Below are 12,882 nucleotides of genomic sequence, written 5' to 3'. Positions count from 1 at the left end.
GCTTTGGAGGACTAGGTTGTCCTACCATTGCTCAATTTAAAGAAACTGAAGAATATGGAAAGCTTTCATGTGAAAGCTTTTAATAACACTGGGCAACTTACAATGAAAATGGGCCACTCTGGTCCTTGCTAGAATGCATAGCTCAAAAATCCAAGAAAACACAGAACCATCATGAGGTACTACTATAATAATCCCCTTCTGTCTGCAGCTGGATAGCTGGGTGAGCTGAAAATCAAGAGCACAAACTGATCTATGAACTGATACACCAGCTGTCTTCACACTTTTACCATATTTCCTTGATAAATGCAAGGGTGCTAAGCGAAATTGTGAAACCTTGATCCCTCAGCCTTCTCCAGAATGCTTTCTATTGTATCTCCCTTGCCAGAGAAGGGTAGCACTCTGCTCTGCTCTATCCCTTATTGAATCTTGTCCTGTGCCTAGGACCTAAACACAACATGGGCTCAAGGGTGATATGCAAAATAAGAGTAGGGGAGAAAAGAATTATACTCAGAAGGGAATGTAAGAATTTTCTAAGGAATCGCAGGAAAAAAAACAAACAAACCTGTGTGGATACGCATTTTGTATTAGTTATTCAAGGATGACTAAACATAATTTTGAATGACAAATTAATTACTATTGGGCATCTCATTGGAGAGACTTGATTTAATGTACGAGCTGGTAGTCAGTTTAACAGTTTGTTTGGTAGGCTGATGCAGTTTGGGTTTAGTACTGGCTTAGTTATTAAGGACCAAAACTCCTTTTGCAAAATGTAAACTTCAAAGGCTGCAAGAGAAGAATGATAGTAAGACCTGTCACATTTGCTTCCCTTATGCTTCTGACCAGGGTCCTGAGGACTCACTTCTCTTCTGTCTCCCTCACATCAGGAAGAGATTGGTAAAGGAACGCCTGAAGGCTTAAGACAGACTCTTGTGGGGAGTGACCAATGGTGGATAATTAACTATATGGACGTGGAGAGTCAAGGATAGCTGGGCTCAAGTAATGGAGAAAATAAAAATAAGTGAATACAGTTACCCCAAATGGCAGGTGTTTGGGCCTGGTACTTAAGGTTCAGAGAGATTGCTTTACAAAGATTCCTTAGTTCAGAAGCCCCAGTGCAAAATCATAATAAGCAAGCCTATTAAGGTTTGCCCGATTAAGATTTGCTAAAACATCTCGCACCTGAGTCAGAGGAGAGCCTGCTATACCACACAAGGGAACTTGCAGCCATTTTTTTTAGTGAATATATACTAAGAGTTGGAAAATTCAAACTTCTCAGTCCTGGACTATTGGATCCTGACTTTTTTTTTAAGCCTTGAGCTAAAACTACTTCTCTAGGGATGCAGAAAGCAATCTGATCTTTCAGTTAGAGTGGGGTCTATGGAATTAAGTGACAAATGGTGTTCTGCTAATATTTTATATCATAGTAGGCTCAGTGAGATCATGAATCTACTCTAAAGTTGTTTCATTAAATCCGCAGTTTAGTCAGATTCTCCACATTGGTTTCCTGACCTGTAAAGTAAGGGCTATTATGGTAAGAAGGGTGAAATGGAAGGCTTTGGAGTCCTTGTTCCCAAGCTCAGATTAACTTGACCATCAAAGAACTGAGAATTTGGCAAGATGCATTCTATTACCTTTCTGTACAGGGACTCAGTCTATTCTGTGCAAAAGGCGATGGGCCCTGTGAAAAGATGGATTACACTAAATTTTAAAAGATGCAATTGCGGCTGCATTTCCTCACAACCAAATGTTCCCTGGATTTGGATTAATTATATTTTTAATATGCCAATCTTTTGAATAATACAGGAACCTGAGCAGACAACTAAAAACTGAAATATTTAACATTGTAAACCATATAACAATGGAAGTGGGAAAGAAAACAAGACAAAAACACATGAAAGCATATGCATAAAGAAATGATAACCGTAATAAATAAAATTTCCATGGCTGTTTACAAATGATTTTATGCATAGTATCTTATTTGACTTCATAACAATACTGTGAGAAAACTATAGCAGGGATTAATATTTCTAGCTTACTGATGGACTCAGGGAGGGTAGATGAGTTGATTTATTCACTCCAATGACTTGAATTATGATGCATAAATATGCTGAAGCTTCCAAATCATCTCCATCATGGACTACTGCAACAGCCTTATAACTGATCTCTGAGGCCCCTGATAAATTGCAGAGTTCCTTCCAAAAGCACAAATCTAATCAAGTCACTCTCCTATTTAACACCAATGGTTTCCCTTTTTTTTTCAAGCTTCCAGCATGGTACTTTGCATGTAGTATCATGCAAAGTAGGGGTAGGGGCTCCACATATATTTGTTGAATAAATGAACAGATTACTGAATTAGCACTGTTAACAAGTAGGTGAGCTGGAATATGAACCTAGACCTCCTTATTTTTAGAATATACAAAGAAAAAGGTTTGGAAATTCCAAATCCAGACACAGACTGAACATCCTAGTACATGAATGCTACAGTAGCCCAGGTTTGATCAAGGAGGTAAGTATTAGGTCATCAAGACCTGCTAGTATTTAAAATCCAGTTTTCGAACATATGGAGATATAAGATGAAATTCATACAGAGCAGAAATACCCAGAGGTCACTGTCAATTTTTAAAGGGAAAGGAATATTTTCTTCACATCTCCTAAATCCTAATAATCTTCACCATAAAGGTACTTGGTTTGATTAGCCTGTCAGTAAAAATCAACAACACTCCTATTAGATAGTGGTATCCAAAGCAGTAGTTACCATCTCTAGTAAACATCTGAGCTAACTAATTGATTTCTTGCAAAAGCATAGGCTGAGAATTAGAAAATCATCAGTTCTGGATGGTAACTTTCAGAACAGCTACAGAAGTTCGACAGATAACTACAAAAAGCAAAACTTACATTGAATAAAAGGGCATCTCCAAACCTAACTGATTCACAAACTACAGACAAAGGTCTGCGTGGTCTGCAAAAGACCTTCTGAGAGTTGCTGTATATTTATTACTACTGTTGTTGCTGCTGCTGGTAATGATAACAGTAGAAGCTACTCCTTATTGCATATTTAATGTTTTGCCAGCCATGAAATAAACCCTTTTATGCATTATCTCATTTAATTCTGACCCCATTCCTGTAATATTAGGTTCTATTATTATTCCTATTTCATAAATGGGGCTGTGAGAGGTTAAATAATTTATATATGGTCACACTAAAAAGAAGTGGTGACTTGAACATCTGATTGAGCTGACTCGCAAATCTGTGTTCTTAATGACTACACTATACTAGCTGAATATCTCAGGCTTGCATGCATATAATTCCCGTATGTATTTGGGATCTAACAAAGTGGCAGCCCAGGCCTCAGAGTCAAACACTCAAGATACATTCACATTCTATCTTGTCCAAAGTTTTATTTCTTTCAGGACCTATACACAGTTCTTCCAATGACTCACAGACAATAGCAAAAATACCTCACGTACACACCACTGGGTAGAAAGATGTAAGTGTTAATTATCTTGTCATTTGGGGCTGCTTTTATACGCCTCTGTATAGTTATGTGAATCTTATGTATCATTTCTTTAAGATTTTTTATAGACCACTGAGCATGTAAAGAAGAAAATGAGGGGGATGGTATAGCAAAAGACATAGAATTCTTTCTTTTAAATTAAAATAAATGTCCATGGAAAGTTTTTTGACAGACAAATTAATGCCAATCAGAAATGAAACATTAAATTCTAAATCAATGAACTTTAGTGGCTCTAAATATATGGGGAAAAAATTTCAGTGGTAATATGGTTATTAGAGACACTGCCACGCCTCACAAATGTTAGTGTCAAGCTGATCCTAAGTCTGAAAGGCTATTACAAATATTGAATGGCTTTTCAGGCAAGATGCTGGCTCTCTGGAACCCCTCTGCCATAGTTAACAAACTATTTTCATAGTTTCCACCTTTTCATTAAATGATCTCTCTACCTCTTAGTCAACTGAAAGCTGGCTCTCTGCTAAGGATACCAATTAGCCTGTAGTGCTCTAAAATAGAAGCTGTTCATTCTTCTACAAAAAATGTACTTCAGAATCAGGCTATAAGATGGGCATTTCCCTTATTCATCAGTGCTTCTCTCAGACCATTACTCCTCCTCCTCAAGGCTCATATATTTTAGCTTATTACCCTCCATCCCTCTTCACCTTTTAGCTCTATCAAAAATGCAGTCATTTTGATTGAGTTATTTCCAATCATTCATCAGGCTTTGCCGTTCAACCACTGGTAATGGTTGGTCACCTACCCCAAAGCCTTTTTCTCCCTTTTATTTATATCAGAATGAGGTTCTACTATTCCTCAAGACTCAGAAAATGATGACTTTGTATTCAACATTAAGAATCAATCTTGACTGGTTTAGCCAATCATTATGTTTTCATTCTCCTGGGAAGTAATTGGTTAAGACAGAGCCATGTAAAACAATTCTGGTTAACTAGATGCAAAGAATCCAGTGGATGGCTTCTAGAAACAATTCTGTGGCTGTTGGATGTTATCATGCCTGGATGTAATCCCTGGAAATGTACTTCTTTCTTTCTTTTTTTTAAATCTCAGATACCAGTTCTTTTTTTAAAAATTTAATTAATTAATTAATTAATTTATTTATTTGGCTGTGTTGGGTCCTCACTGCTGCGCGCGGGCTCTCTCAAGTTGAGGCGAGTGGGGGCTACTCTTCATTGTGGTGCACGGGCCTCGCACTGCGGTGGCCTTTCTTGCTACGGAGCACAGGCTCCAGGCGCGTGGGCTTCAGCAATTGTGGCACACGGGCCCAGCAGCTGTGGCTCGCTGGCTCTAGAGCGCAGGCTCAGCAGCCGCGGCACACGGGCCCAGCTGCTCTGCGGCATGTGGGATCTTCTCGGACCAGGGCTCGAACCCGTGTCCTCCGCAATGGCAGGCGGACTCCCAACCACTGTGCCACCAGAGAAGCCCTGGAATTGTACTTATTTCTGAATGATGAGATAATTTTTTTGTTACTTTTTTCTCCCAAAATTTCCACAAAGAGCAGGTATTACTTCTATAAAAAATAAAATTAAAAAAGAAAAACCGGGATTCCCGGTTCTAGGAAAAGAGATATTGTGGTAGACATCTTTGAACAATGTAATCTGCACTGTAGAGCTGGGTTGACATCTAGTATAATTTCAACTTGAAAAACTACCTTTTAAATGTGTTGTGGTATAGATCTTCTGGTGACAAATTTTCTCAACTTCTGTTTATTTGAAAATGTCTATATTTTACCTTTATGCTTGAAGGATATTTTTCACAAGATAAAGAGTTTTCAGGTTAAGGTTAACAGGCTTATTTTTTGCTTTCTTTCAGGATTTTAAAGATGTTCCTCTACTGCCTTCTGGTTTGCACTGTTTCTGATAAGAAATTAGCAGTAACTCTTATCATTGCTCTTTATTATATAACGTGTCTTTTCTTCTGCTATTAAGATTTTCTCTTTTATTGCTGTTATTTTAGCAATCTGACCATAATGTGCCTGGGTGTGGCTATATGTTTATCTTGCTAAAGATTTGTTAAGCTTTTTGAATCAGTGAGTTAATACTTTTTTTAAATCAAACCTGGAAAAAATTTCCTCCAGTCATGCATTATATCCATTTTTTCCTTTAAGTTATTGAATATATTTATATTCAGTTTTTTAAAGGCCCTGTCCACTATTTTCAACATTTGTATAATCAGTGGGTTTATTTCTATTGTTTATTTTTTTCTTCTGTTATGGGTCATATTTTCCTACTTCTTTGTATGTCGAATTTTAGTTTTCTGATGTGAAATTGTAGATGCTATATGGTTGAGAATCTGAAAACTTTTTCATGTTCCTCTTCCTTCAAAGATTGTTGAGTGTTTTGGCAGGCAGTTACTTTACTGGCAGATTACCTTTATCTTGTCAAGTCTTCTTATTAGACTTTATTAGGGTGGCTCAAGATTAGCTCTTACTCTAGAGCTTAAATAGCATTTTTAATGCCTAACCTTCTGGGGTATTACTGAATGCACAATATGTTAAGGTGGTCTCTCCACTCTGGTTGGTCAGAATTCCAGTGTTTCCTAGCACTCTGTGACCACTGGCATTCCTATTCAGCTCATAGATCCTCAGTGACTATTCTCCGCTAAGCCTCCCAGAGTTTCACACCACACATGGCAACTTGGTTCTTGATCAAAGACTCAAGGGCTCTCCAATGCAGATTTCTGGAGCAACTTCTTTAAACAACTCCTTGCTCTCAGGTACCTTTCTCCACAAACCTAAGCTGCCTCAACAGCCCTATAAGCCAATTTCTGGGGTGGGAGGTGGTTTCTGTGCAAAACACTGCTTTTTATTCGGGCTCTACTTTCCTGTGCTGTGTTTGGATAGTGCCCCCAGACAGAAAACAAGAGTAAATGTCAAGCTTACCTTGTACATTTCTCCTCTGAAGGATCATAGCCTTGTGCTCTCTGCTGTCTAATGCACGAAAAAAGTTGTTTCATACAGTTTATCCAGTTTTATAGCTGCTTATGGCAAAAGGGTGACCTTGATACCTGTGATGGCTGGAACTGGAAGTCTTAATTAATTAATTAATTCAAAATAGCATAGCCAATTAAGCCTTAATTTCCAGCCATCAAAAGTCAACCAAGCGGGGGAATTCCCTGGCAGTCCGGTGGTTAGGACTCCGTGCTTCCACTGCAGGGGGCCCAGGTTCAATCCCTGGTCAGAGAACTAAGATTCTGCAAGCTGTGTGGTGTGGCCAGAAAAAAAAAAAGAAAAAGTCAACCAAGGGAAACCAATAAACAGTAAAAAAAATTAAAAGGTGGGGCAGAAGTATTAGCAGACTCATGTAATTTTCCACTATTTTAATTTTCCTAGAATCAGAAAAAAGTTTCCAGGAGTCATATCATTTTTGTTCATTTTCATTTCTCACTGATGGCACAACGAACACCACAACACTCTTCATTGTTCCTTCTTCCTTGCTAACCAGAGCCTGATTTTGTGTTTAATTCCAAGTAGACAATTCATGATAAATCAACTATGTCAATAATGATGCTCCTCTTTCTCTTTGCCAGATACTCAATCTCCCAGTCTCCCTGAGAGCTGGAGGCAACCACACAACTATATTTTGACCAATGAGACACACAGGGAAGTTTGTTAGGGGTTTACTGAAAAGATTTTAATTTTTTTAATAAAAAAATAGGTGATGCTGGCACCTCCCTCCTGCATTGAATGTGAGTCCCTTGTGACTATAATATGTATGAGGAGGAAAATTCTAAGTATGACAGAAGAGAGGAAACAAAAGAGCCTGGGTCCTTGATGACATCACTGAGCAACTAAATTAATACAGCAACTCACTGCCTCTAAGAAAAATAAAACCTATTTAGTTTAACCACTCTGTCTAAGGTTTTCTGTTTCTACCTGTCATAGAAAGCATTTCTGACTGATAAATGCATACTCCATTTGTTCTTTAGACTAAGAAGAGTTTGCAGATAAGATGAAAAAATAGTTTTCAAATACAACATAGAAAGGAAATGGTTGAGAACTGCATTCTTTGAAGTCTTTGAACTAATCAGGTTTTCTTTGGTGTGTATTAAATGCATGTCTGCCTTGTATCCCCTTCTAGACTGCAAACTTACATGCCAGGGATCTTCTTTGTTCTACATATGGGCCTAGGCACTCTTGTGTGTTCAAATTAGCTTGGTGACAGACTCTTATTTCTAGTATTCTTTGACTCCATTAGGACCAAAACCCCACAGACCTAAAATTTTTTTTTCCACAGAAGTGAATATGCAGGTAAAACAAATAAGCGAAGAATGGTTTACTGTCTTACGTTCACATTCTCTGACATCCAAGTTGAACTGCTGTAATGCTCCCAAGGTGAGCTGCCTTACTTCAGCTTCCAGCAAAAGTTGCATCAAGGACGTGGCTAAATGCTTGCAAGCTGACATACATGCTGTCTGGGCCACCTTTCCCTGAAATACAAGAATGTAAATCATAAGGCTGACGGATTAAAATGAAATTCCAACGAAAATTAAAATCATTTATTTTTCAATTAGCAATTTCTTTGAAGGTTTTCTCCATCATGATAACCCTTGCATTCAAATAACTTTGAAATTAATAGCACCTCATGGCAAACATCTTAAATATTTAGCTCCATTACCATCAGTCATGTCAGTATAACACTCAGCTAAAATTCATAAAGCCCAGCTATTTATTTACGAAGTGCTTTCTTCCTAAATCAACAACAAATTAACAATATTCAAAATCTTAATTAAACTGAGAAGGAATGTTTCCACAGAGAATACATTTCAAAGAGTCCCTTCTAAAAATACCATAATTCTTAAAAAGCAAATGTAAACAATTCCTAACTTATCTTGAAACCAAAGTGTTTACTACTTTATGACTTAACACATATAAAATGAAAAGAATGGTTTAAAACAAAATGGTTTTCTGAAAAAAATAATTAAAAGGATAAATTTTGTTTTCTTAAAAAATAAACACTGAGGTTTATGAACACACACTCTAAGCTAATTTTTTAAATACTGATATTAAAATTAGTATTTTACCATCTTCTTTAAAAGATTCACTTTACACTAGTGAATTATATCTTAGTTCCAGGTCTGAGTTATACATCATGAAAGATATATCCATTTCTTCCCCAGATATATATCCATTTTATTTTTGTTATCATCTAGTCTGAAAAACAGGATAAGTTTGAAAAAGTCTGAGTCCTCATATTAGTCAGTGGATCCTTCTTTTTTGAAATCATGAAATACTTCAGTCATTCAGAAAGATATGCAGAATTATATGATGAACACTTATGTACATACTAAACATTACAAATATAGTTACAGCCCTTATATGACCTCCTTAAATCATTTTATTCCTTCTCCCCAGAGGTGACCATTTCTTGTGTTGAGTATACCATTTGTATTATGAAAATACTATATGACAAGTATATAATAAGAAACAATATTTTTATTATTTTATGTATTTGAAACTTTCTGTATTACAAAGGATGTCCTTCTACAACTTGCTTTTTTGGTTCAATGTTATGAATGTGAATGTTTGTAAATGAAATACATGTGGTTGTAGTTTATTCCTTTAATTATTCCACAGTATTCCATTTTAGGAGTGTACCAGAATTTATTTGTCCATTCTTCTGTTGTTGGAGATTTAGGCTGTTTCTTTTCTTTTTTTTCTTTTGCTATTATAAACAGAGTAGGTCATAGAGTAATGTCAGTCTTCATGAAAATGCCAGATTCTGACTACAGTTTTTTTTTTTTTAATATATTTATTTTTCATACGTTTCACTGGGCCAGGGCCTTCCACAAAAGTTAGCAGGTTTTAAATGGAAAAACATATAACAAATAATACCAGAATGAATTTTAAAATTTGCATGAATTTTTATATACTTTGGATAATTCCTTTAAGGTTATTTCTCAAATCTACTAGAATGAGGGGTATCAATGTATTGTGATTCATAATGCACATGTGTATACGTGAAGAGGAACACAGGTGGAAGCCAGATTTCCAAATATCTAACTATAAACTGCTTTTCCTATGGTATATTCTGATTTACAATGTCCCTAGATATTTCCTAGAGTATCACTTAAGTGCATAATCACCAGCACTGAGTACTATTACAAATTTTTCTACTAATTAAACAAGAGATACTTTATGATTTTTGTCTTTGATTATTTTGTGAGACTGAATATCTTCTAAATTTTTATTTGACTAAAATACTATTTTATAGAATAAAAATAACAGTAATAAACAATGACTTATTATATTACACATTCTAAAACTGTTTCTCCTCTATGGTTCTGTTTGTAGGTTCTGAAGACCCACACTCTGTGGGTGATTTAACACAACAAATGGAAATACTTAAGTAGGGAATACTGTACAGACCAAGTCGAAATGAGGCAATGGAAGCATAAAGAATCCTAAAGAGAAAAGTTACGTAAAAGAAATCCATATTAAATGGCATGCTTTCAACTAAACCCACTGGAGACCTGGAACAGGTATCACCAAGGAGCCATAGAGTTCAACATAATTGTCAGGCTATGCCCCATGAGAAGAATCAGAGGGGGCAGATCAAAGTTGTGAGAAGCCCTATGGCTTTTCAACAATGAGAGTGGGAGTGCAGTGAAGAAATGAGGATAGACTAGAGCAGATGTCCAGAGACAACACTGCAGATCACAAGGCAGAGAAAAGGGAAAGAAACTACTGTCTCTTGGACACTACTCTATGCCCAAGATGTGCTATACTTAGGCAGCTGACATCTTATGTTATTTCACTTAATTCTCACAATCAACTCAAGCAGTTGGTATTCCTTTCCTGTAGATGAATAAACGAAGGTTCTCTGTAAGGTTAAGAAATTTAGACAAAGTCATACAGCTATTTGTTACTTCTACCCAATCCTAAATCCGTATCTTTCCAGTAAACCATCACCTAAAAAGCAACACTAAATTTTATACTGTCTTATACTGTGGAACAGCTGGTCAAAAACAGATTCAGATAATAACAGGGTTAACAGGTTATCCAAGACATAAAAACTAGGTCCAAACAGGTAAGTCAGTTGTAGTTCAGGAGCCAACTCTTCAAATACTGAGTATCTGCTGGGGCATACTTTTAAACTGTGGTCCAGCATAACTATCTAGGCCAAGGCCAACACTTAAAGGTCCTAACAAACTGAATATGGAGATGTTGTAAAAATCAAAGAGCTAAAAGCCCAATTAAGCTGGAGGCTGAGAAGACAGCATTTGAAAGGCTTGTTTCCAGTGGTCAAAACAGATTGCCAAGGAGAAAGGAAACTGGCCTAATAAAATGAAAATAAGATAGCTCACAGTCAGAAAGTCCCAAGTTTGAATTTTTATCTCTACCACTCATTAGAAGTGTAATTTAGTGTAAGTTAGTTGACACTTCAGACTCATTATTCATCTCAAAATATTAAGCAGCTTATTAACTTTAACATGAAACAAATCTATATCAATCTATATCAAGCAATAGAGCCAAAGGCACTTATACATGATCATATGTTATACTACCCTAACATACTGAGTTACTTAACTGTCCTCCAATCACTTTCCACCCTACTTCCCCTCAAGCTAATTCTTTATTTCCAAACACAGTGATAATTGCAGAAATGTATATTTTCATTGTTAAATAGTTTTCTAATTCTAGAAAGCATTTTGGAGCTTTGCTAATTCAGTCTGCTATCCATTCTCTTTTTCACTTCTGGTTTCCATTACTACCATGGTATCCATAGATTTTCTAAGAAAGGATAAACAGAGACCCAGGCAATAACAATCAACACACTAAGCAATAAAAATTGGTGGTTTCACCCTCTTCATGGAGCAGATTCTTTCTAGGAACAAACTGCCAATCTCTAGGACAGGGTAAGAATTTGGAACAAAGCCTAAACTGACCCAAACCTAAATGACTAAAACTGCCTTTGCATATACCTCCAGCAACAGTTTCAAATCAGTGATAACCACAACTAGGTTATATCTTATGAAGCTATGATAGTCTCAGTGTACAGAGACTACACAAGAAATAGAAACAGAATGCCAGACAAGATGAAAAATGACCTAAGTATTATCATCATATTTTGAACATATGAGGAACCTGGGATGCAGGGAGATTTGAGTCACAAGATCTTACAACTAGCTCTACAGGCAACATCATACTGCCTCTTAATGCAGCTACAATAGTTCTGTATTCCAAGACAGCCAATAAATATCAACTGAATGAACTGAAAGTCAACTACCAAAGCACTTAAATAATTCATACTACTTCTCAAGCCTGTTAAAATACCTTTTTAAAAAAAGTTTTGGGAAGGGAAGAAGAGTACATTGGTGACTAAATTCATGTTGTTAATTCAAAGTCAGGCTTATGACCACAGTGAGAACCATCACTGGGCATGAGTCAAGATCTATGAAAATACTTTTTTGATTTTCACCATGTAGCTCTTTGGTAATCAACTCATTTACTTCAAAAATATACCCAGATTCATATCCTGTAATTTGAATTATTCCATCTACCTCCTATTCTCTATTTACTGTCTTAACTTGTACCATAAAACTTCGCACTAGATGATTTACTGCATTGCCATTTCATGCATTTACGTTTCCTTGAAAAGTACATGATTTGCAAGGAAAGAAACTATTGCATTTTTATTTTGGTATATCTAAATGAAGCATAGCTCTAGACTGCAAAGTAGGTACACACTGCCGCCCAACTTCATGCCTTGGAGGTATCTCATTCTCTTCTACACAGAGGGAGATATCATCCATTGTTTCTTACACAAAAGCACAATTTAACACAAGACAAATAGGAATCTTATAAATTCCTTCTTCAAAGAAATACAGAAAGCTCAGTATTCATTACTTTCAATTACTATGACTTCAATTACACAATATTAAGTGTTATGTCATAGTACTAAATACAAGTGAGCAGAGGTGAAGAGCTTAGAGAAAGCATTATCATCCTCAGTATCACCACACACTCTACCACCATCACCAGAGCAGCTGCTTCCATTTATTGAGCATTGACTATGTGCCAAATGTTTTGAAAATATTTTCTTGCATAATCCTCACAAGAACCCCCTGAGGTATTTAACCCTCTATTTATAGATAAGGACAGAGAGGTTAAGCCATCTGAATATACCTTGTAAGTTGTGGACCTAGGATGTGAATCCAGCCTTGTCAAATTCCAAAGGCTCTTAACAATCGTTTGATCCTGCCTCCCAGTAAGAGGCCTTGGGGTAGTTGCTACATTGTCCTGTTGCTTCGCGACTTTGGGTAAGGGAATGAAGAGGACGAGAAGAAAGCATTTTTTTCCCTCCCTTCTCCATCTAAGGAAGCATCAAAAGAACGCTGGATTCACAGCAGATATT

The 12,882-nt window shown here is 36.6% G+C and overlaps 1 protein-coding gene across 1 annotated transcript in view; it reads right to left on the bottom strand.

Annotated features, from left to right (window-relative positions):
* EXOC6B (exocyst complex component 6B) overlaps positions 1-12,882 on the bottom strand; it is a 688,324-nt gene that overhangs the window by 178,499 nt on the left and 496,943 nt on the right. Inside the window, exon 19 of the mRNA XM_007453376.1 lies at positions 7,813-7,954. Coding sequence (XP_007453438.1) covers positions 7,813-7,954 — 142 coding nt within the window. The remainder of the gene's footprint in view (positions 1-7,812; positions 7,955-12,882) is intronic.

Source organism: Lipotes vexillifer, unplaced genomic scaffold (assembly GCF_000442215.2).
Source record: "Lipotes vexillifer unplaced genomic scaffold, Lipotes_vexillifer_v1.1 scaffold253, whole genome shotgun sequence".
Classification (NCBI taxonomy): Eukaryota; Metazoa; Chordata; class Mammalia; order Artiodactyla; family Lipotidae; genus Lipotes; species Lipotes vexillifer.
Note: the sequence above shows the minus strand (reverse complement) of the source record. Positions and strands in the feature narration are given on the sequence as shown.